The sequence below is a fragment of the Rana temporaria genome, chromosome 6 (assembly GCF_905171775.1).
Source record: "Rana temporaria chromosome 6, aRanTem1.1, whole genome shotgun sequence".
In the NCBI taxonomy this organism is placed as follows: Eukaryota; Metazoa; Chordata; class Amphibia; order Anura; family Ranidae; genus Rana; species Rana temporaria.
Window position 1 is genome coordinate 102,594,459 of NC_053494.1, and position 26,623 is coordinate 102,621,081.

General features: G+C 40.2%; 1 protein-coding gene across 1 annotated transcript in view; it reads right to left on the bottom strand.

The window, feature by feature from the left end:
* DNAH7 (dynein axonemal heavy chain 7) overlaps positions 1–26,623 on the bottom strand; it is a 438,794-nt gene that overhangs the window by 42,939 nt on the left and 369,232 nt on the right. Inside the window, exons 57-60 of the mRNA XM_040357086.1 lie at positions 18,511–18,672; positions 17,581–17,766; positions 8,116–8,253; positions 3,374–3,385 (exon numbers count right to left, since the gene is read on the bottom strand). Of these exons, the coding sequence (XP_040213020.1) occupies positions 3,374–3,385; positions 8,116–8,253; positions 17,581–17,766; positions 18,511–18,672 (498 nt within the window). The remainder of the gene's footprint in view (positions 1–3,373; positions 3,386–8,115; positions 8,254–17,580; positions 17,767–18,510; positions 18,673–26,623) is intronic.

Below are 26,623 nucleotides of genomic sequence, written 5' to 3' on the forward strand. Positions count from 1 at the left end.
TATATGTATATATTGACTAGACCTTAAAAGCTTTTATATTATATGTAATATTTTGTGTATAGACCATAGAGGGCAGTTGTTGAATATACAGCACATATGTGACATAACTACAAAACAGAACATTCCTGCTTATGTAGGACGAGGGGGAATATATACAACAATGGCGGATGTTTCCTGATTTTCGGCCTAAACAGTATTCCCTGCTACATATGCTATCTAAGTGGGGTCAGGCATTTCCCATGGACATAAGAACATTGCATGATGTGACTGCAGACTACAAGCTATCATATCATGTCACATCATGTCATCATGTCAATGGTTACTTGCATTCCATTTGGTTATCAACTGTGCTATGAAAAATGCCAAAAGCTTTTACGGGGGCACTGGCTCTGAGCAGATAATTTGTTGAAGAGAAAAATAAGTAATGTATTATTTTTAACATTAAGCAATCAGACACCTTTGTGCTAGTGAATAAAGGTAATTGAACATTCCTATTCCTGGTATCCTTCTTAAAAATCTGTGAATATAACAGTGAATAGCCTGTCAATATTCATATATAAAGAGTAGCTCAACTTTTGTTTAAAAAAAAAAATCCCCTCTGAATGATCTATGTACAAGTGCAAGTAAATAACATATGCCTTCAGTTTTGCACCTGAAAATAAAAATTTAAAATTTTCGTCAAACTTTACATACCTGAAAGTACATCAGACAAAACCTAAGTGTAAAAATGTTTGCTACCAGCACAATAACAATACACAAGGTGCCCAAAGTCCATAAGGTTTGAAGGAGTACACACAATGTAAGAGACAGTGAGGCTCACCTTATTATTAAGGCAAAAATCCTTAAAGTTACCTGTTGGCGGTAGAAGCTGCCACATAAATACATTATAGGAGTGCAAGCCACCCTTCATTAGATATAAGTATCTGCAGACAACTCTGGATTATATGCTCTTTCACAGCCTGTATCATGACCATTGATTTAATACATGGTCTCCGCCATATACAGTATATGTCTTTACTTCTAGGTCCACTTTGAAATTGAGTCAAACATTGCTGTCTTTAACATTGTGTTCACACGAGACATGCCACAACATTTGGAAAGTGTGTTTTATAAAGTGTTTTTTACACTAAGCAAGAGTCCTCTATGTCCAGGAATGCAAAGTATCTGATTAGCAACCAAAGAACCTAGAGAATGGTGTAACATTATGTTTGCTTTACATAGCGTTGGCACTAGTCTACAGATTCTTTTTTTTTTATAAGATCTTTTTTTTTTTTTTAAGCTGAACTCCAGGCGAACAGCTAAATGCACAAATGAAATACAAATGTTGGATGTTTTTTTACCTGCTAAAGGATTTGTATTCCGTTTCTAGATTTCAACAGCTATGCTGCACAACACACCCCTATCTTACAAGGCAGGAGACCTGATTTTTCTCTACTGAAGATGAGTACCACTTACAAGTGTTGTACCTTCTCCGGGCCTGTGAATGGACTGTGAAAAGAAGAGCAGCCACTGATCAGTCTATTTCTTTGTCACTCTTCTATCTCCTAGTAAATAAGAAAGGAATGTGGGACTTTGAATGAGGCAATTGACTTTTGGAGGTAGAGTGGTTGGTAAACATAGGCCCGGATTCACAGACACTGGCGCATATTTATGCCGCTGTAGCGTATCTCCTTTACGCTACGCCGACGCAGCGCAGAGAGGCAAGCACTGCATTCACAAAGCACTTTCTCCCAAAACTGCGCTCGGTTTCCTAGGCGCAAGCCGGCGTAGGTGGAAGTGGGCGTGAGCCATGCAAATGAGGCGTGACCCCATGCAAATGATGGGCCGAGCGCCAGACAGATACGTATAACGTACGGCGCATGTGCCGTCCCGTGGACGCATCCCAGTGCGCATGCTCACAAACACGTCGGAACAACTGCCTAAGATACGCCGGATCACTGCTTATGGCGTGAACGTAACCTACGCCTAGTCATATTCACGTCCAACGTTAACTACGTGAAATACACGGGCTTGAGTTCCCTGGTGCAGACCTTTTCATGTCTGCTGCTAGGTTACACCTGCTTTATGGGGCTTAACTTTACGCCGGACGTACAACTTACACGCACCAGTCGTAGCCTGCTTCGGGCGCATGTACGATCGTGAATCGGCGAATCTCCCTCATTTGCATATTTGAATAGAAAATCAATGGGAGCACCACATGCGTCCAGCGTAAATATGCGCCCACTCTACGCGGCGTAGGCAAGTTACGTCGGACGGATGAAGCCTGTTTTTAGGCATATCTTAGTTTGTGGGTACGGTGCACAGATACGATGGCGCATATTTGCACTTACACGGCGTACCTGGAGATACGTCGGCGCAAGTGCTTTGTGAATCCGGGCCATAATGTTTACCAACCACTCTACCTCCACAAGTCAATTGCCTCATTCAAAGTCCCACATTCCTTTCTTATTTACTTGAACCCGGCATGGAGGTACATTTATTGTGCCTCAATTAAAGTCCCCAAACTCCCCCTCTCTTCTATCTCCTAGTTTCATGCTAGTAACGAAGCATAACTGATTAGCTCTGTGTCCTGCCTCCCCTTATCTGTTTGCCTGTGTGGTACAGGGGCTGACTACCAAATATAATGCATTTAGAAATACATTTACTATATATAGTATTACAGCCCAACTGAATTTGCAGTTTAAATCAGATAAATACATTTCAGGTACATTCAAATAAAAAGTGTGCAAAGCCTTAGATATTGTTTTTCCTTAGAAAGCAGACACAGCCTGAGCAGATATGCCTGCCACCTGCCAGCATGCTGCATTGAAGGAACCTTATGCTCTGTGAGGAAGTAGGAATTTCTTTGCAGAAGACTGACACACCTCCTGGTAAGTGTGAGCCAGAGGTCTCCGTCAGGAAGCACGAGCTTTGTTAAATGGAGGTCAAACCTCTGCAGAGGGACTGCTGCTTTCACAAAAAGAGCAGAACTTTGAAAACCTTGTTTTGATGCACCTGGAATGTATTTACCTTAATTTAAACTGAAGTTTCAATTGGCCTTTAATAAATATAAACCTGCATTAATATGTGCCATTTCTACCTGGAATTCAGCTTTAAGCATGTGGTGCATGGCAGATGAAAGGCAAAATGTACAAAGAAGGCATTTAAACAGCAACCACGTTGTTCATGCTTTTTCCTGGACATGAGGTGCTACAGTATATTTAAAAATAACAGACTAACATATCCTTTTTATTTTTATTACTTAAATATAAAAGACCCATCTCCCATAGTCTTAAGACACCCTTACTGTTAATGAACACATTTACTACAAGAAGAAAGAAGAACCCCAAAAGAACATGCACATGTATTAAAGTCACAGATACATTTTACTTACACTGCTATCAGTCTGGAAGAAAAAAAACAAAGTAAAAAGTTACTTTCAAAACAGATTGTTTTATTTGTTTCACTCTGGATAAACAAAATGCCCATATATTTCATGTTACATGCTTTAGCATGATGCATTGCCATTTATTTTAAATGGCACTCCAAGGGCACTTTGTCAACAGATGTACAATGCAGTGCAACACAAAGAAATATAATACACTAACGTGCATTGCAGCGATCCCCAAAACCACTATGTGCACCTTTTTGGTGCATTTCTGTGCGTTATGCTCTGTACACACGATCGGTTCATCCGATGAAAACGGTCTGATGGATTTTTTCATCAGATATCCGATGAAGCCGACTTTCATCAGTCTTGCCTACACACCATCAGTTAAAAAAACGTTCGTGTCAGAACGCGGTGACGTAAAACACAACGACGTGCTGAGAAAAATGAAGTTCAATGCTTCCAAGCATGCGTCGACTTGATTCTGAGCATGCGTGGATTTTTAAACGATGGACGTGCCCACAGACGATCGTTTTTTCTATCGGGTTTTTAACCATCAGATAATTTTAAAACAAGTTCCTAGTTTTTTCACCGATGGATAAAAAACCGATGGGGCCCACACACGATCGGTTTGTCTAGATTGTAAGCTCTAACGAGCAGGGCCCTCTGATCACTCCTGTATCGATTTGTATTGTGACTGTACTGTCTTCCCTGATGTAAAGCGCTGTGAAAACTGTTGGCGCTATATAAATCCTGTATAATAATAATAATGAAAACGGTCCATCAGACCGTTTTCATCAGACGAACCGATCGTGTGTAATAAACAGGCTGCACTAAGGCAATGCACATTATCGTACGGCATAATGCATGTTAACACAAGGTAAGAATATCAGCTTACTGATCACCCCTAGGTATAGAAAACAGTTAAACCTTGCAGTGAGGATGGAAAACCACTGTAAGAGAAAATATTTTTTTGTCCCATGGAATATACAGAAATTCCATAAACAGATAGATGTGAACTTCATGGCTTTTTCATTTTTTATACAAGATTCCTGAGGTACAAAATCCTACAACTGCAATTGGACTGTTTCTGGTAACCGATTCCTCCAAAAATGTACCCTTTATTCCCCTTTAATATTTTTATCTGGATACATTTTTATCACTAAAATTAGATTAAGTGGGGTGGAATGTGAAGGAAACCTATCATGAAAAAAATATTAAGACTTCCACTGCTGATCACTCCTTATGAAAATACTATCTGCCTAGTTGTGGTGATAATGTGTATGCCTTCAATACCTGGAACAAGTACAGAGATAACGAATTTGGACTTTTCTTTAACTTTTATTTGCCCAATTTGAGTCCAGGATTTAGAAATACTGAAGCCAGACACAGCCAGATAGCAATGTTTGCTTACATCTTTGTCTTATGACAGGTATATGTAGGTAGATCACTCATCTTTCATGGTCAGCAGAAATACTCAAGTAGACATTGCTTTAGAAGGCACTTCCACGACAGAGACGCAAATTCTACTGCTACTGCTAAATGTAAATTTGGACAGCAGATTTGTTTATATCCGTCTCTAAATCTCTGATGCTTTCAGTGATTCCATCTCTATGTACGCCTATATAGCTGAACATATGGATCAAGCTGGCCCAAACAAATAATTTCAATTAGTAAGTGCTACATGCAGTAAGCAGCTCTGGAACAAACAGGAGTCAGGCCTCGTACACACGACCGAGTTTCTCGGCAAAAACCAGCAAGAAACTTGCTGGGTTTTTTTTTGCCGAGGAAACCGGTCATGTGTACATTTTTCGACGAGGAAACTGTCGAAGGAACTCGTCGAGCCAAAAAGAGAGCATGTTCTCTTTTTCCTCGACGGGAATGGAGAAAATTGGCTCGCCGAGTTCCTCGACAACCTAACAAGGAACTCGACGAGCAAAACGATGTGTTTCGCCCGTCGAGTTCCTCGGCCGTGTGTACGAGGCTTCAGCCTGAATGCTTCTCAGCCATCTGCTGTCAGCAAAAAAATTGAACCGGTATGGATGATTTTAAGCTATTCAAAAGCCTGGTATTAGTTAATATAAGGCTTTCCCTGATTTGCTGAGGTGGAGATAGTGATGTTAACTGTCCACCTCTCCAACTCAGCCAATCAAAAGAAGCCTTGTGTTCATTGATAAAAACACAAGGCTTCTTTTGAATGATTGAGGTGTTTGGTCCAGCTTGGCCTAAACTATTTAAAGAAAGAGAGATGGTTTCACCATGTCAGGTTGATACAGTCCAGTAGCCACATTCCTAGGATATAGTGGCAAAAAAAGGAAGAGATCCCCCTTCAATGGGACTTTAAAGGCCACATACACAGATATGTTATGAAAAGATATTTTATTAGTTGTACATAAACGTTTAAGATCAAACAAAATGATCGCTATAAAAAACGTCAAACGTCTTACAAAGTGTACATGTGACAAGAACAAAAAACAAAGAACAATAATTTGCATAAAAAATTACAATAATACTCTCCAGTAGATAATTATCCCCGGTACCCAATGCATTTTTGGTTAAACACCTTCGGCAGGGGTATAGGATAGAGGTAGATATAGTCATTAATAATTTTTACTCAAATAGAGTGATTCCGTAAAGAGAGTAGGTGAGGCAACTGTCGGATTTGGGGTGCAGATGGACGCCAGCCCAGTATCAATGTGGGCTTGGGACCACAGATTCCCAGGTGTAATTAAACAGATAGGTAACAGCAACTGAATTCCAGCAATTTAGTTAAACAGTGTCTGTTATGTAGAAGATCAGGAAGGGAGCTAGCCAGAGCCTCCAAATATGTGGGTAACACCAAACGAACCCAGTCTCCATCAGTTATCCAGATATGTTTAAACAAGTCTATGTACTCCCCTGCAGTGCCTCCAGCAGAAGACGCTAAGGTGTTTAACCAGAAACGCGTCAGGTACCGGGGATTATTATCTACTGGAGAGTATTATTGTCATTTTTTATGCAAATCGTTGTTCTTTGTTTTTTGTTGTTCTTGTCACATGTACACTTTGTAAGACGCTTGACGTTTTTTATATCGATCATTTTGTTTGATCCTAAACTTTTATGTACAACTAATAAAATATATTTTCATAACATATCAGTGTATGTGGCATTTAAAGTCCCATTGAAGGGGGATCTCTTCCTTTTTTTAACTATTTAAAGTGACAGAAAACTTGCAATTCAAATTTCAGTTTGTAAATAAAAGTTTTAAAAGGTTGTTGCTACCCAAAGGGCAGCATTTAAGGAACCACAAAACACACATTTGCATTAAGGGATGCAAGAATCCAACAGCATACTTACTTATCTAAATGTACAACACCACCTCTTACCTCTCTTTCCTAAAACTGCAAAATCTGGTGACGCTCAATTTCCAGATTTTATTGTAAAAGCTTAAAGTGTTACTAAACTCACAACAGTAAAATCAGTCTGTGCATGCAGTAAAGCATGCTTGCTATACTCACTGTTACCCCTCTGCATAGTGTAAAAATAGTGTATAGTACTGCATAGTGTAAAAAGGCTGCTTGATCCTGTATGCAAAGATTCTCCCCTCCTTCCACTGACTCAAGAACATGTCCGGATAAGACAGAGCCTTTGGACTCAGGTTGCATATGCTCAATTTGGTGTGAATTGCTAAAGAGTTTTTTTTTTTTTTTATGTGATCAGCACAGGGCCAATCAACACTGTCCAGACAAAGGGTCAAGGGTCAGGTGTCCTAGCTTTGCCAGGAACTGATAGAAGTCACAAGACTACTATATACTGCTGATGAGAAAATGTATTTAGCAGTTTATATTTTACTAAAACTATTACAGTTCCATGTTCTGTGTACTGTGGGAGACCAGATATAGTAAATAGTGGGTCATGGGTTTATTAACACTTTAATTAAACAAGCTGGTTGGCTAACCAGATTTAGTAAAATTTAGTGCTCCGGTTTTAGTAAATCTCTCCCTATGTATTTTTTTAAACTTCAGGACTGACATAGATTAATACGACTGTAAAATTTCAGCAAAGCAGGAAAATTATTTGTTACTAGCAATCTATAGTAGGCAGTAATGTGACATATTGGTCGACACTGCTGTCTAACAATTCAAATTAGAGCTTTTTTTTCAGTCCCTAGAAGGTGCGCTATCTGCAAGGAGTTTGTGGGTCCATCCTGTGTCTGTGTGGGTTCTCCTGCAGATGTTCATGTTTTCTCACACAAAAAAAACTCAAAGGGTATGTCCAGTGGGTTTGTGCACATGATCAGGGCAGCCATCAGAAATTTTGGGGCCCCTTACATAGCTTTAGTACTCAGTGGCCATCAAAGGAGGGGGAGGAGATGAGCAGGTGGATTGAACCAGGGAGGTGGGCCAACACTCGTTTCTACACCCTTCCGCCCTCCACTAGCAGAGAGTCAGAAGCCAGTGCAGCGAGTCTGGACTACTGTAGGGAGAGGAAAAAAGGAAAGGGGAGGTGCCAACTTGAGGCCCGGAATGCTGGGCCCCTCAGGACGGGCGGGCCCCTTACACTTGTATGGGCTGTACCCCCCTGATGGCGGCCCTGCACATGACTATGGTGGAGACATAAGATTGTAGGGCCATTTTGGAGCAGTGACTAATAGGGTGATGCAGGATCTGTTAATGCTATACACATAAAATATTGAACAAAAAAGTTTGCAAGTGCCTTTAAAAGTGAAACCTGTTCTATTTTCGGATATAACATTTTCAGCATCGTACCTGGGTTAGAAGGATGTTGTCAAATAGCTGCTGTGTTTCTGATTGATCCTTGGTAATATCAGCATTAGCATTCATCCCAAAAATCTCAGGGGAAGGGTTCAGTGGAAGGGTCTTCGTATATTCAATGTAATGGTTGTACTGAAAAATTAAACGATGAGCGGTTAGAAAAAGGGGTTTGTGCTATAGTTCCAATTTATATTTATGAGCTTAAAACTGCCTAAAATCCATTATCGTGTTCACATTATCTTCATCTACAGCTTTCTATATGAAAATAACTCTCCAGGACATGACAATGACACATGATGATCTGCAATCTACTGAGAAAAGAAAATGAGGTACAATTTCCTTGCACTGCATTTTTCTGAACTTGGATTACAATTAAAAGATTTAATACTATCAATAGTAAGATGATCCCATCACTGACTATAAATCATAACTTAATCTGATCCATCAAATATATATGGTGTGACCAATATTTCTTTAGCTACAGGTTCTAAAGAGAACATTACAACTTAGGGGCCAGATCCACAACCAGCGGGCGCAACGTAACTTTTGTGATTTAAGTTACACCGCCGCAAATTACACAAGTTAGTGCCCGATCCACAAAGCACTTACCTGGAAATTTGCAGCGGTGTAACTTAAATCCGTCCGGCGCAAGGCGGGCCAATTCAAATGGGGCGAGTCCCATTTAAATTAGGCGCGCTCCCGCACCGGACGTACTGCGCATGCTCCCGACGCTATTTTCCCAACGTGCTTTGCGTTACGTTACGTTGCGCCGAGTTTTGTGAATCGCGACGAGTAAAAAAGAGATGTGGCGGGGAAAAAAAATGTAAAAAGAAATTTGACAGCGACGCGGGAAAGACAGGTATACTTTTACATGGTGTACTAACTTTACACTTTGTAAAAGCAGCCCTATCTTTGCGACGGCAAACTAACACTTACGGAGACTTAACGAAGGGAAAAAGCTTTGTGGATCTCCGTAAGTGCTAATTTGCATACCCGACGCTGGATTTCGACGAGAAATGCCCCCAGCGATGGCCGCGGTACTGCATCCTAAGATCCGACAGTGTAAGTCCATTACACATGTCGGATCTTAGGGATATCTATGCGTAACTGATTCTATGAATCAGCCGCATAGATAGAAACAGGGATACGACGGCGTATCAGCAGATACGCCTGCGTATCCCTTTTGTGGATCTGGCCCAAGGTTCTTAAATACAATTAACTAAAATATTGAAGCTGTTTGTTTTCTAATAGAGGTAGAAATGTAATTATTTCACAGAACATGCAGGATACCTTTACTGAAATATCAATCAATAAAAATCTATTTGTAGGGCTGAGTTTTATCAGACCGTAAGATAGAAAAAAGGCTGTGCATGGGCCATTCATTTTCCAACTTGACAACTGCTGATCTAGTCACACAACTAGGTTAGAAAAGAAGAAATGTTCATCAAGTTCAAACTTTGAGGAACTTTAGAATTGTTGGTGAAAAATACAGTATATTAGATATACTAAAAGAGGGAAGAATATGGGATTCCCACCTAATAGTCAATAGTGTAGTACTCACCGATATTGTCGGGGGGTGCAATCCAATATACTATACAACAAAAAATAAAACAATAAAGAAAAATAGACTGCTGCACACCCTGAAGAGTTTACTACAAATTTATTATGATAAGTATCAAAACAGAACATACGTATGTAAGGCATTAAAAACACAGGTCACCCAATTTAGGATAACCATACCCAAGGAGTTCCCCAAGGATACCCACTCAAATAATCGGCATTGACCAGTGACTAACAAGAAAAAAACTCGATCATCTCCAAAGGAGATCAGAGTCTATATGCAGCCCACTCACCCTCCACACAACACACAGACACCCCCCACCCAAAGCACAAATGAGACCCAACTACTAACAATTATCCTAATGATTCCCACACCAGGCAGTGGTTCCCTGTAACAACAGGTGAAAAATTCCACTGTCTAAGTGGGAAAGTGCAACTTAGAGGGATACCTCAAAACTGGACATGAAGAAATCCACTAAACTGTGGTATAAAAGCACTGCTCCGTTGAAGGGTTAATGGCAGACAAAGAGTCAATGAAAAAACCTGAAGGACCATGAGCCTGTCAGCTAGCTGGAAAATGTCCTCTTCAGGCAGATCGCCATGTCAGGCATAATAGAATTTACTGATTTCATCCAAAAATAATAAGTTATAAGGAGACGTTCAAAAGATATATGTATTGGAGGCACTGTAATAAGAATCTTCAAAGTCAAATTCACCTGAACTGCACTTGTGAGGAATGCAACAGTGTTGCCACTGATAATAAACAGATTCCCATAACGTATGGGTAAAGTCCATTCAAAGATTTCAGATAGGCATGTCCATATGGTGCTTTTATCTTGTTAAACTGCTCATATTCCGTAAGCTAGTAGTAAGTAAGCACAAGTGAGTGATAGATGTATGAACATATGGTATGCTTCAATCTGTGGATGCAGGAAATAAATTTGCACCGTATATTATCTGCCTAAGTGAAAGTGAAAGTAAATTGTAAATGTTTTGAAAGAACAGGAGAGGGGGAGGGAGACAGATGGGGGGGAGAGAAGGGACGGAGATAATGTAGTTCAGTGATTACAGTGTACTGCAGTCTGCAGTGCACACACTTAAACACGGCCCAGGCTAGAATATCTGGTTGTGTGAGCGCTCGCATTATGCAGTGTCGGTGAGCACAGAGAGGGGGAGGAATCCCCCGCAGAGCTGACTGGGGACGCTCTCCCTCTCGGGGAGCAAAATACAAAAATTGCAAAAAAAACAAAACATTTTTTTTGGGGGGGGGGGCACATGGTGGGGCACAGCATGATGTTGGGGGGGTCAGGGCCCCCTCTGGCCCCCCCCTAGGGACGCCTCTGATTGTTAGTAGTTGTGTCTCATTTGTGCTTTGGGTGGGGGGTGTCTGTGTGTTGTGTGGAGGGTGAATGGGCTGCATATAGACTCTGATCTCCTTTGGAGATGATCGAGTTTTTTTCTTGTTATTCACTGGTCAATGCCGATTATTTGAGTGGGTATCCTTGGGGAACTCCTTGGGTATGGTTATCCTAAATTGGGTGACCTGTGTTTTTAATGCCTTACATACGTATGTTCTGTTTTGATACTTATCATAATAAATTTGTAGTAAACTCTTCAGGGTGTGCAGCAGTCTATTTTTCTTTTTTGTTTTATTTTTTGTTGTATATTAGATATACTGATACCAAAGACAGGTCAAGCAAAATAGTTCTTCTTGGCCCAGTTGGGTTATTTCCCTTAAAGTGGTTCTAAAGCCTACACATTTGTAACCTTAATGCATTCCTTATGTTAAGCTAAAAAATGTTTAGGCATCAAGATTCCCCCTCACCCCCCCTCCTTTTTACTTACCTGAGCCCTCATTTGATCCAGCGCTATGCACATATGCAGCTCTTCTCTCCTCTCACTTCCGGGTCTCACTGGCTTTGCTGGGGCACCGGGAGCCATTGTCTTCCACTGCTGTCCATCAAAGGGGGGAGGGGGGGTCCTGCTGTCTGCGTCAATGTATGCAGCAGTGCGGCTTGGGAGCGATGTGCATGCACAAGTGCCCACATGGGAAGCATCAGCTCCTGAGAATTGCCCACTCTGTGCAATTCAATTCCACTGAGCAGGTAAGTATAGAGATGTTTGTCATTTTATTTTATTTTTTAATTACCTTTACAATCACTTTAAGGTTATTTTCTGAAATGATCATACTAATCGCCCCTCAGAATCCATCAGGATTTTATAAGTACAGTTGCATGCTTCATTCACCAATATCGAGCCCTAATGAGGGGGAACCCTTCAAACCCCTGAAGTTAATGTTTTTTTTTTCTTTCTTTTTTTTATGATACAAGAGTCTGAATGAAATAAAATCAGGACTTTACACGTTCGTTTTTTTATGTTTTCCTCCTTGTACTCTCAGTCCCCTCTTGAACAAATAGACAACTTTTGGCTGCCTGAGATCAATTATTCTATTTACACTGGCTAAAAATGCCTATTGCTTTAACCACTTGCTTACTAGGAACTTATACCCCCTTCCTGCCCAGGCCAATTTTCAGCTTTCAACGCTGTCACACTTTGAATGACAATTGCCCGGTCATGCAACACTAGACACATGTGAAATTTTTTATAAGAGCTTTCTTTTGGTGGTATTTAATCACCACTGGGTTTTTTAGTTTTTGCTAAACAAACAAAAAAAGACCAAAAAATTTGAAAAATGTAAATAAATTTTTTGCCAACGGGTAATTTTTCTGCTTTACTGATGTGCGATGATGAGGCGGCACTGATATGCTGCACTGATGGGCACTGATGAGGCGGCACTGATATGCTGCACTGATGGGCACTGATGAGGCGAAACTGATATGCTGCACTGATGGGCACTGATGAGGCTGCACTGATAGGTGGCACTAATAGGTGTCATAGAGAGGTGGCACTGATAGGCAGCCCCAGGGGACTCATGGGCGGTGCGAGAACGCACATCTATGTACACCCTCCCGGCATTATAAGACTGTGCTGTAGCCGTATCCTGCCTATCCTCCAATGGTCAGTCTTGTGCTGACATGCCCCCTCCCCTACAAATTCACTGGGAAGATCAGTGTACTGCTTCTTGTCCACCTTCACCTCACCTTCACCTCTTAATGCCCCTTATGCAATTGAAAACACATACATACACACACACACATACATACATTTGTCTTTCATTGCTGTAAACCGAATGGGTTAATTATGCCAGAGGTGCTAACACAAAATGCTCTACCCTTCCCCCAGACAAAACCCCCAAGAAGAATGTAAAAACAATAGTTGATCAATCCCTGTGTATCTCAATAAACAAAATGCAAGTGTGATATAAAAGTGACAAAAATCAAGAGAAGGGGGCAGATCCACAAAGATACGCTATGCCGCTGTAACTTACTTGGCTTATGTTTGAATCCACAACGAATTTGCGCCGTAAGTTACGGCGGCGTAGTGTATCTCTTGCGGCGTAAGGGCGCGTAATTCTAATGCGGCGGGTAGGGGGCGTGTTTCATTTAAATGAAGCGCGACCCCGCGCCGAACGAACTGCGTATGCGCCGTCCCTAAAATTTGCCGCCGTGCATTGCGCTAAATGATGTCGCAAGGACGTCATTGGTTTTGACGTGAACGTAAATGGCGTCCAGCCCCATTCACGGACAACTTACGCAAACAACGACAAATTTTCAAAATTAGACGCGGGAACGACGGCCATACTTAACATTGAGTACGCCACCATATAGCAGCTTTAACTATACGCCGGAAAAAGCCGAACGGGAACGACGTAAAAAAATGCGACGGCCGCTCGTACGTTCGTGGATCGTCGGAAATAGCTAATTTGCATACTCGACGCGGAAATGCCACCTAGCCGATATGAAGACGTACGCCTCTCGGATCTAGCCGAGATGCCGTCGTATGTTGTTTTGAGGATTCAAAACAAAGATACGACGCAGGAATTTTGAAATTTCTTTGTGGATCTACCCCAAGGTCTATACAGGAAATGGACCCAAAAACACAGAAAAAAAATATTTAGAAGTGCATAAACCATATTAAAAGTCTGGTGTAAATGTTTAAGTAATTGGGACTGCATTTACACATACATTTTTAATAGATTTATGCACTTCTGATTTGGTTTTTAATAACTATGCAGTCACATTAAGAATGATTTTAATAACTTATTTATTTTTTGGATCCAGGAACAGAAGGGGAAGGGATCACCGCTCCAGGTGGATGTGTGGAAATGGCACTCTCCTCAAGGTGGAAGCAGCAGGTGCAGGCTAAGCATATAGCAATTACACTAAGCACTATTGAGAGTGTGAAACGTGTTAGTTTTATTCTGTACCCTGCTGTGGTTTGTACTTTTGTTATTTTGCACAATAAAGACATTTTTATTGAAGTGTGGCTGTCCAGACCTTCCCTCCTCTAATGAACTTATTTTTGTTGTCCATCAATTATTGCCACCTATTGATTTTTGTATATTTATTTTTCTCTGTGTTTTTGGATTTTTCATCTTTGATGTTTTTACTTTTATATCACACTTGCATTTTTACTGGTATATACAAGGATTGTTTTTGGAAGGGTTCCTTCAAAACTGAATGGGTTGTTTTACAAGGTAAGGGTTTACATACATTTTAAGAGATCCAGCAACTCAAACCTTCCTTTTACTTCTCAAAATGTTTTGATGTTTTCATTTACTATTTATAAAGGTGGATACCATTTGTTATAAAGAAAGCATGCAAAACATTTCAAAATCCATTTATGATTTATGTGTCATTACTACCTCATTTATTTCACATATCATAACGTAAAATAACAAAATAAAATGCTAAGAAGTAGCCTATGTGTGTTTTTTTTTAATGAATGTACAATGTAAAACACAGTGCATTATACACTCTTGACCCATACCCGGTATATGCAGGATGCCGAGAATGGGGTCGGGTGTCGGGATAGTGTAACTTCTTAGGCCCCGTACACACGTCCGAGGAACTCGACGGGCAAAACTCATCGTTTTGCTCGTCGAGTTCTGTGTGAAGCCGCTGAGGATCTCGGCGAGCCAACTTTCCTCATTGAACAACGAGGAAATAGAGAACATGTTCTCTATTTGGCTCGACGAGGAACTCGTCGGCTTCCTCGGCCGAAAGTGTACACACGACCGGGTTTCTCGGCAGAATTCAGCTCAGATCGAGTTTCTGGCTGAATTCTGCCAAGAAACTTGGTCGTGTGTACGGGGCCTTAGATTTCCTTGCTTTCAGTACTTTGGCCACAACCTTGATTCTGTGTACTTTAGGATGTGATCATATTGGGCCCTGAGTAGCTCAGAAGACGATTTAAATAACTGCAACCAGATGCCCCTCTGCATTCCACTCATAATACCCCAATTGGAACCCCATCATCAGTCTGATGCATAGATAGGGTTTATGTGCAAATTAAGATTGGATGAGCTGGCACAGAAAGGGTTTAAAACAGCTATTTATGAAATAAAAGATATAACAAAAATCCCCACTTTTTTAATCCTGGGGTTTAAAGGCTCAGTGTAGATGAATACAACTGAGATTGCTAGTAGTAGAAACTGGATAATGGGATTCAAGATGATACTCACAGCCCAGCCCCAATGCTGTCATGTAAAATAATTCATTTTATATCTGTTCTTTCATAGCATAAATAATCATCAGGGAAATAGGATGTTGAAATATCATAGGATCCATCATCCATTAATCTCTGATGTAGAAAGGTTTTCTCCCCATTTAACCATTCTTCCACTTCCGTTCTTACACAGGAGACCCAACATGGGCTAGATGAAGACATATAGCGCTGCACAAATTGTTGGCTCTATATAAATCCTGCATAATAAAATAATTATATTTTTGTTGCTTAAAAAATTGCAACGCCATTTCCTAGAACGTTGGCGGTACAGAAGAGTCCAGTACCCATCATCACTGTACTGTTATTTTGAGAGAATTACAATCTATACTGGTATCAGCATTGCAAGGGTCCCAGCTGGGATCAGTAGACTGTTGCCACCTTTTACGAGAATGTAAGACTTTACACTTTTTGTTCTCCCTCTCTTGGATTCTAATAGTAAGCTATAGCTAATAAGAAGCAAGAAAAAGAGAATACATTTGTTATTTACGATCAGGAGCAATACTATACTATTATATACTACCCTCTGCTTGTCTATTCCAAAAAAAAACATGTTACACTCCCACTGGCTGCAAAATAGAAAAATATGTCAATATGGGTAAGGCACCTAGTGTGCTGTTTGAATAACAGAACAATTAGAGACTGTACATATACTTTAACATATTTCGTTCAAACACTATTGTGACAATTGTAACTGAAACACAATTGTTGGACAACATCCACAGTAATAATTTGTTGGACAATACCTCTTCAACAAGTGCCAACATGTGGCAAAGTTGCAGTTCCTGAAATACTGACTTCATTTATGTGTGTTGCAGTAAAACGTTTACTATGGTGACTAAAAAAAAGACAGTCTTTATCTCCCTTATTTTTCACGTGGTTTTCAGAATATCCTTAAAGTGTATTTTCATTTTTGCAGCCAAACTGGGATAATACCTACTTTATATTTGTTACATGTTTCCATTCTCAAATCAAAATAATAAAAAAAAAGTTATACAAATTGCAGCTTTTTTAGATACTCTTTTGTGGAAACCCCACTGAAAAAAATCGACTTTTTTCCTTTTTATTTATGAGGGCGGTGGTAAATCATGTTCTGTTATAAACAATCCTAGCTGTATTGTGCTTGCAGGTCACATTATCAGTTGTAAACAAGATTTAAACACTGTCTGACCGCACAAAGGGCTAATCATTTTAGAAGCTGGGCTTCTCCATTGCATACTAACAAGATGAAACTAAGCCTGTCCTTAGCCTTTTTATTGGGAGAGACTCACACAGAACTTGTTTAGAAATGCCTGCAGCCAGCCATGACACCTTCTCCTAAGAACCATCAAAAACTTAATAAATATTTTTTTTTCAGATCTCATTTACTCTGGAAATCTAGGTTTACATTACGGATTATTTAAAGTTTTTTTGTGTGGTAAACGGGGTATGATATGGAAGGATTTATTTTTGAACTAGGGAGGCTTTATCACATTTTACTAACACCCACCCACCGATGATATTTTACTTTTGCATATAGGTTGTAATGACCTCAGTCATCTACAGACTCTTATCTTTATTTTTTCTGATTTTAGTTGATCAGAAATTACCTTCAATGCATAAAAAATGTATTTTCTGAAATTATTCCCAGACTGTTTTCGGCATGAGTCCCCTATGTTGAGGCCATTGGAAAAAGAGAGGCAGCATATTAATAGGGCCAAAAAAGTCATGCCCATTGCTAAAGGCATTCCTTTTAGACATTCAAACCTAGAGGATTGAATTGCTGAGCTTTACAGGAGTGATGGCATACACTTGTCAAATATCTGCAAAAGTGTATTGACTTGCCGCGGTCCAGTGGTGTGATGCCAGTTTGGTCTTGTGACCCACCTGGCCTATGAGGTCAGTTGATTTTTTTTAATTATTTATGTGAAAAGCTCAAGTCATAGTGACTGGGCCTGTTTTCGGGTTAATTGATTTATTTATATTGTAATGTGATTTTTTAAGTTTAAAAAATAAAAATATTAAATGCTATTTTAAATTAATAATAAAGATCCACGGTTAATTTTATTCCATGCTTTACGTTTAGTGTTTTTCTTTATTAGTTGTTGTTTTTTCCTGCTTGCTGTGCACAATCCTTTCAAAGGTATCAGAAAAAAGTGCAAATTGAAAAGTACGAGTTTTTTCATAAAGTAATGTGATTGGAATGTGCATTAGGATAAAGCCTAAAATATTTCAAAATGTATATATTATTCACATTTTCAAATATATTTCCAGAAAGCATAACATATCACTTACATCTCCATCAGATGGAACATAGTAAGAACCACTTGAGTCAAATTTGTAACCTTCGATATTAATTATATCTGGGTTATAGAATTTGTTAAGGATGCTACGAAGTGTTCGTCGATCCCAGTCATCAGTTACTCTGCCTCCATAGTTACACTCTCCAGTCATGTATCGTACAGCATCATATGGAACTTCCTGAAACATGAGAGGTAAATAGTAAAATATACGAAATACGTGACTCTGAATCATATTGTATTAAATGCATACAGCATGCAGAAAACTTCCCTTGCAGACAGGTACATGCATGCAGCTATGTACAGTACACAGCTTAATAATCCAAATTAGTCTAGGAAAACACTATAGTACAAATATCAAAATTTATTCCCGATTTTTTTTTTTAACAGTAAAGAAAATTTTTCAATACGTGACTTTTATGAGGCCTTGATAACGGTCCTTTTGGTAAAAATTGTGGCCTAAACAACAATTTTACTTGAGTTGATTCCTATAATTGTGCTAACACTTCATCCTTTCCTGTCTTGGGATTCAAATAAATTAGTAATCATTTTCACAAAGAAAACATTCTTATTTTCCAAAACAACATCACTGAAATATCTGGCTCATCATTATGAAAGTTTGATTAAACCAATCTGCATATTTATAATTAAAGTAATCAAGGTTTACCAAGACAAGAGATTTAAAAACATCTTACAACTAAAAGCTCAACAGTTTCTGCAGTCCTACGTATGTTATTCTTACAAAATTAGCCACTTTTGAAAACACAGTCATGTAAACAGTATAATAATGACCAATTTTTGTAAGAAATAGTAACATTAGTATTATACTACATATACAACACAAGGCAATTATAACGTACAAATAAGTTCAAAATGGTGGGCATTAATACATAAAAAAAGCATAAAATGTTCCTGTTAATCTTACATCATATTGATTTAGAAACATGTGGAGCTGTTGAACACTTATCCTCAAATCAGTCTCATTAAATTCATAGGGAATGTTCCATCCAAGGGGGCCAAATTTTCGTCTTTCTTGAACCAATGCATGGAAGAAGCACAGACTGTATAGCAATTTTTTAAATTCCGGCTAAACAGATTGAAAAAAAAAAGGAAAGCATTCCTTCAGTTAACAGACATCACAACTTATTTTTTGCAAAGTATTGCGTTATCACACAGAAATGCTTATTTCTCTTATTAGACATAGCACTAACCGAAATCTATAACTTTTCACTACAGCTCTAAATTCAGACCTAATTGAGCCTTTTGATTATTTTAGGCTTGATGTAAGTGTATACTCATGAAGTACCGGTAACATGCTTCTGTTTGTGTTGTGTATAGGTTTTCTTGTATCAGTATATAATAAATAAATCTGTGCCACTGGGCTAATAAAATCTACATGTGCAGCTGCCATCACCAAAGTATATAAAATATACTTAAGAAATAAAAAGCTCAAAAATATGACAGCACTATTCTTTGAGCGCATCTAAAAATATGTATATAAAATACATGTCATTACATCCCTATATACGGTTCTCTAAAGAAACAATGTGCATACATAATTCATAAAATAATGTGTAAAATGAATAAATATAAATTTATCTTTATATGCAAAAAAACATATGTGCATTTAAAGTATACCAGTATAATGGGGCAGATCCACAGAGCGAGCATACTTTCAAATTACCCACGTCGTATCTTTAGTTTGAATCCTCAAACCAAGATACGACGGCATCTGGGTTAGATCCGACAGGTGTACGTCCTCGTACGCCTTCGGATCTAAGATGCAATACTTCGGCCTCCGCTGGGTGGCGTTCACGTCGTTTTCCGCGTCGGGTATGCAAATTAGCAATTTCCGACGATCCACGAACGTACGAGTGGCCGGCGCATTTTTTTCCGGCGTCTCTAGTCGGCTTTTTCCGGCGTATAGTTAAAGCTGGTATTTCGTCGCGTATAGTTAGATCTGCCATGTTAAGTATGGCTGTCGTTCCCGTGTTTATTTAGAATTTTTTCTTTTTTTTTGCGTAAGTCGTCCGTGAATCGGGATGGACGTAATTCACGTCTAAGTTAAAAAAAAATACGTAGTTGCGACGTCATTTAGCGCAATGCACGGCGGGAAATTTAGAAACGGAGCATGCGCAGTTCATTCGGCGCGGGGACGCGCTTCATTTAAATGAAACACGCCCCCTAATCGCCGATTTGAATTCCGCCGCCAGAGATACACTACGCCGCCGTAACTTACGGCGCAAATTCTTTGGGGATTCGAACCGGCCAAAAGTAAGTTACAGCGTCGTAGCGTATCTGACATACGCTGCACCCATCTATTTCTATGTGGATCTGCCCCAAAGTGTCTTGTGCGCCAAGGAAAAAATGTGTATCTAATAAAGTACAGCAAAAGCGCTCCATACTCAGACATCATGTAAACATCTTCATGTTATCCAATTATCCTTAATTTTCAACCCCAATTTGCACACCTCTATGTGGCCACCACCTTTCCACTCTAGCAACTCCCAAAAAGGACTAATGTCACCATTCTATTTTTAGCCTATCCCTGGATCAGCTCTCCTCCAGCTTTCATTCTTGAATCAGATATGTTACTTAAAATCCCAGTGGAGAATCCAAATAAAAAGAAAATAGAAGCCTCCATAGCATAAAACCCTCTTTATTATTAAAAACAGTTTACAATATTGCGTGTGTGTTAATCCTGACACATAGGAACAAAAAGCTAGGCTGTAGTTTTAAGCCATGCTTGCTCCAGCTGCAATACACAGGCTACAAGCTCGGCCAAGGGCGTGCGCCATGACATCATGTCCAATAAGGGCCTGTACACACTATTATCCTGCTTTTACACCTGAGTACAATGTAAGCAGAGTGAATTCCTTGTGATTTTGAAGCTTTTTTTCCAGGCATTTTTCAGACGTATTACTGGCGTTTTTGCATGAGTATCAAGCTTCAGGAGTTTGTTTCCTGGGCTGGGCAAGGGGAGGAGAGCTATTCTAAAGAATGAGAGGAATTGTTCAGGTACAAATATATGCAAAAAGGCACATATTGCCTGTTTACAGATGTTACCATTGAAGCCTATGGGATAAAAAATGCCTAAATATGCAAAAAAAAAAAAGCTCATGTACTTTTTTAATTTAAGGAGTAGAGCTTAGGCCAACTGAGTGTACAAGTATTAAAGGGCACAAAATAAGGATTCTGTGTAGTCAGGTGTTGTGATGCCCAGTACACACGTGTAGGATTTCCGATGGGAAAATTTCCCATCGGAAATTCCAAGGGGAAAGCCGAGAACCTGCTCAGTCAATCTTTCCCCCTATATACTGCCGGTTTTCCCGACAGGAAAACTGCGATGGAGCTTTGGCCGGGAATCCCGGCCGTGTGTATGCTCCATCACAGTTTTTCCCATAGAAAAACTGCCAAAAAACGCCGGGAAAAAGTGGTTCTCTTTTTTTGTCCGGTGGTTTTTGGGCAGTTTTCTCATCGGAAAAACTGCGAGGAGCATACACACGGCCGGGATTCCCAGCCAAAAGCTCTCCTCACAGTTTTCCCGCTGGTAAAACTGATCGTGTGTACGAGGCATAAGGCATAGGAAAACAAGTAGAAAAAACACTGAAGTGTGATCGGGGGCTTATGTGTGTTAATCTACATTTTAAACACAAAACTGTTGGGGAGGAGCTTGACATAATAAAGTGATACAGGCTTAAAACACAGAAAACTTGGTACTGTGTACAACACAATTTTTATATTACAGTTCTTTTTTATGGGGATAGGAAAGTTGTAATGTTTTGGTTTTTGCAGTATTATCACGTACGCAAGAAACTGTGTTAATTCTCCTTGGGTATTAGAGGTAACAAATGCATCAGCTGCTACAAAGCATAAATATGTAAATATATCATTATTTTCAAGTTTTTCTTTATCATGCCTACCAATTATTTGTAAATTATAATAACACACAAATGCATAGCATGTGTAGTCAGGCTCCCAGAGGGATTACAAGGCTGACATCTACTCACAGCCAAAAGAGAGGAGCCGAACGAAACAACGCTATTTACATTACCTGCACAGCGGTGGGTCTTGGTGCTCACCTGTTTCAGTCTAATCAACAAAGTCTTTCCACAAGAGATATTCAGGGCACTCTCAGCTTCCAATTCTCTTTATTGTCACAAATCAGCAAGGTCTAAAAGCATTAAAATCCACCGGCCAAAGAACTTTTCATGTGAAGAAGCTCACCAATGCCCTGAGAAAGCATGAGCTAGTTCACAATAAAGAGAATTGGAGGCTGAGAGTGCCCTGAATATTTGTTTGTGGAAGGTATCTGTAAAATATAACTACAATAACTCAGTAGTTTCAAGCCACATTCAAATAAAACAAGTGTGCTAAACCTAGAATAAAGGATATGGTATGAAAAAGAAACCTTAGCACTGACTGATGACAATGATAAATGAGTCACCCAATAGAATATTCGAAACATAAAGTTAGCCTAATATGAAATACTACCTTCCCCACTCTCCCACCTACACCAATGTGCTGTGTGATGCAATATTGCATGCAATGATAATGTGATAGTCAAATGTGCTGTATAAACCCACAGAATACAGTATCTACATCTTGGAAAAAAATATGGTCTGGTATACCAAAACAGCTCTATGATATCTGTAATAGGGGAGGATCAGTGTTCTGACTGACTGATCTTTAGTAGAGATAATGCTACGAAGACAGGTATGAACTTCAAGGGTAAATAGGATGTTGGACTTTTGGTAAGATTTACATAAGTCAAGTGTGCATACAGTAATTAGCAATCTGCTGGAACTACCAGTTTAACTCACTCCCTATCGCATGGACTGTAGAGACCATATTTAGACTTTTATACAAGCTGTACACTCATTACTTTAGGCCCCTTTCACATGTGCGGATCCCAGGAGGATCCGTCTTTGGACATCCGCTTGTTCAGCGGGGAATGTTCCATTGATCCCCGTTGAGCCGGCGGATGACTAGTCTGTCTCTGCACACTATATAGTGCAGTGGTTCTCTACCCCCCTAGTGCCGTGACCCCTTGATAAAATTTCCCATGGTGTTTGAGTCCCTAACAGTAAAATTATTTTTGTAGCGTGGGTTGTCAGCACCCAAGGCATGAAAAGTAATTTGCGCCCCTAACTCACGGATATTTAGTGCTCCTTGAGTCCCTTCTACTCGTACAGTATTAAAACCCATTATGGTACATTTTAGGAAGTACCACTGTTTCTCTTTGTTCTCCTTTCTTTCCCTTTTATCTCTCGCTAACCTAATTTCTTGTTTTTTCCCCATCCCGCTCTCTAGCCGTCTTTCTTGTTTGTTCTTATTTTTTCTCTCCCTTTTTCTTTGTTCCTCCCCCTCTTTTCCTCTCCCTTCGTATGTATTCTCTATTTTTATTCTTTCTCTTACTCCTTGGTGGGGGGAATGGGATGAGTGTCAGTGCTGGCGGGGAGTTGGCATGAGTGTCAGTGCTGGCAGGGGGAGTTGGGATAAGTGGCGGGGGGAGTTGGGATGAGTGGCAGTGCTGGCGGGGAGTTGGGGTGAGTGGCAGTGCTGGTGGGGGTACAATCAGTGGCAGTGCTGGGGGGAGTTCTAATCAGCCAATCTGAGAACTGTAGTGGGGACTTTTAAAGGAAACTATAATCACAGGTAGTGTTACTCACTGTGTCTCCGACTTTGTGGCGTCTCGCAGCAGTGACACCTATGCCGAAATAGATAGGGTGCAAAGATGCCTAGTGTGTATGTGGTCTTCAGGGCCGGTGTGGCACACTGGAACAACTCATCCTGATCCGTGGTGCAGTGTACTGATTGTGATCCAGATGGTGAATGCAGCAGACACAACAACTTGAGGACAGACATCATCCTCCTCTAGAGTCATCCTCATTCCCAACATCACCCCATAATTATTATTACCACCTCTCATCCCCTTCTGCATTGTAATTCCATAATTCTCATCTCTCTCAGTGATCATCCTCATCCCTAGATTATCGTTACATGTCTATCCTGATTTCTCTCCACGCTGTCAACACATCATCCTCACGCCTTTCCATAATCATAATCCTCATCCCCCTCCATAATAATCCTCATCCCTCTCCAGAGTCATTCTCACCCACCTCCACATTGTAATTCCTTCATCCTCATCCCCAGAATATCATTACATGTCTATCCTCATCACCACATCCATCTTCAGATTCCCCATCCATTGCTGCAATCCTCATCCCCACACAATACATACACATCTATCCCTATCCCTCAACATTGTAACTTCATCATCCCTATCCCCATCTTCATTCCTAACTTCCTTTATTGTAGCAAAGTGTAATTTCATCCTCATTATATTCCACACTTTAACCAAGTCTTCTACATCCCTGAATTCTTAATACATATCTGTCCTCATTCCTCTCCACATTGTAACCTCATTATCCTCAACCCCAACACCCCCTCCAAAATCATTATCCTTGTTCCTCTCCAAAGTCATTCTCATCCCTCTTCACATTGTAACCTCATCCTCCACTTCAATCTCCATAGTCATCCTCATTCTTCTCCATAATCGTCCCCATCATCCTCATCCCTCTCCAGAATAATCCTCCTCAATCTCCATATTGTAACACCATCCTCATCATTCTCCATAACCATCTTAATCCCCAACTTCATTCTCCATAATCATCCTCATCCTTCTCCACAATGTAACCAACTCACCTTTATCCCTGGATTCTTATTACACAGTTATCCTCATCTCCAAATATTTGTTTGATACACTTGTGAGGAGAGTTATCACTATATTTATTTATTTTCACACTATTTTATTTAAACAGCAGCTAGGGTGTTTCACTTATTTACCATCAGCGCAACGGTGGTTGATCAGAAGGGCGCATATATTCAGATCATCCACTTTTTTGCATATCCTCATCTCCAACCTCTCTCTCCATAATCATCCTCATCTCTCCCTGCTTTGTAACCCATCATCCTCATCCTTGTATTCTCTATGTGATCTCTTCTTCCTTATTGCTACCCTACCCCCCGCCCCCCCAGCCCAGTCTGGCCATGGTGATGGATGATTAGAAATCCTTGCACAATTTTTTTTTTGTTGCATGTGTCCTGGTTGGGGAGATATAGACACACACTCTCCTTGACCTGTTGATTGCTTTAATGTGGTTGTAAGCCCTTACAATCCACTTTTTGCTACAGGTACAGTGCCTTGAAAAAGTATCCACCCCCTTTGTTATGAAGCCCATAAAAAGCTCTGGTGCTACCAATTACCTTCAGAAGTCACATAATTAGTGAAATGACGTCCACCTGTGTGCAATCTAAGTGTCACATGATCTGTCATTACATATACACACCTTTTTAAAAGGCTCCAGAGGCTGCAACAGCTAAGCAAGAGGCACCACTAACCAAACACTGGCATGACCAAGGAACTCTCCAAACAGGTAAGGGACAATGTTGTTGAGAACTACAAGTCAGGGTTAGGTTATAAAAAAATATCCAAATCTTTGATGATTCCTAGGAGCACCATCAAATCTATCATAACCAAATGGAAAGAACATGGCACAACAGCATACATGCCAAGAGACGGCCCACACCAAAACGTATGAACCGGACAAGGAGGGCATTAATCAGAGAGGCAGCACAGAGACTTAAGGTAACCCTGGAGGAGCTGCAGAGTTCAACAGTAGAGACTGGAGTATCTGTAGATAGGACGACAATAACTTGTACACTCCATAGAGTCTGGCTTTATGGCAGAGTGGCCAGAAGAAAGCCATTACTTTCAGCAAAAAACAAAATAGCATGTTTTGAGTTTGGAAAGGGTATGTGGGAGACTCCCAAAATGTATGGAGGTAGATGCTCTGGTCTGATAAAACTAAAATTTAACTTTTTGGCCATGAAAGAAAACACTATGTCTGGTGCAAACCCAACACATTACATCACCTAAAGAACACCATTCAGCAGTCGGGACTGGGAAACTGGTCAGAGTTGAGGAAAAGATGGATGGTGCTAAATACAGGGATATTCTTAAGCAAAACCTGTACCACTCTGTGTGTGATTTGAGGCTAGGATGGAGGTTCACCTTCCAGCAGGACAATGACCCCAAACACACTGCTAAAGCAACACTTGAGTGATTTAAGGGGAAACATGTAAATGTGTTGGAATGGCCTAGTCAAAGCCCAGACCTCAATCCAAAAGAAAATCTGTGGTCAGACTTAAAGAATGCTGTTCACAAGTGCAAACCATCCAACTTGAAGGAGCTGGAGCAGTTTTGCAAGGAGGAATTGACAAAAATCCCAGTGGTAAGATGTGGCAAACGCATAGAGACTTATCCAAAGCGACTTGGAGCTGTGATAGCCACAAAAGGTGTCTCTACAAAGTAATTGACTTTAGGGGGGTGAATAGTTATGCACATTTACTTTTTCTGTTATTTTGTCCTATTTGTTGTTTGCTTCACAATAAAAAAAGAAAAAACATCTTCAATTAATTAATTGTAAATTAAATAATGCAAATCCTTAAACAATCCATGTTAATTCCAGGTTGTGAGGCAACAAAACACGAAAAATGCCAGGGGGGGTGAATACTTTTGCAAGGCATTGCAATAGGCGTTACTGGCGCCTCCCGCACACATTCGAAGGAATGACGTCATCGCGGCTCCGTCCAATCACAGCACTGGAGCTGCTATACCCGGAAGTAACTCCAGGATCGATGTCCCTGGCTGCAGTGGGGTACGGGCAACGCAGTGGGGGATTTGATCCCAGGTGAGTATTATACAATGAGCTAGTATGCTATGCATGCTAGCTCATTATGCCTTTGTCTTGCAGGTCTTTTTTTTTCTTTTTTCTGCCTAGGTTTACAACCACTTTAGCCAGGACAAAAAATGAGAAGTAAAGCTACACAATCATAACAAGTTAATGTTTGTATAGGGAGGGGTGTAGCTCTAACACTTTCTGTTCTTGGGCGAAGTTGCTTTTGGGACAGGAAGTTTGTTACTGACAGGATCCCTAGGCAACAATAAAGGAAGAAATGCCTTAAGCAAAAAA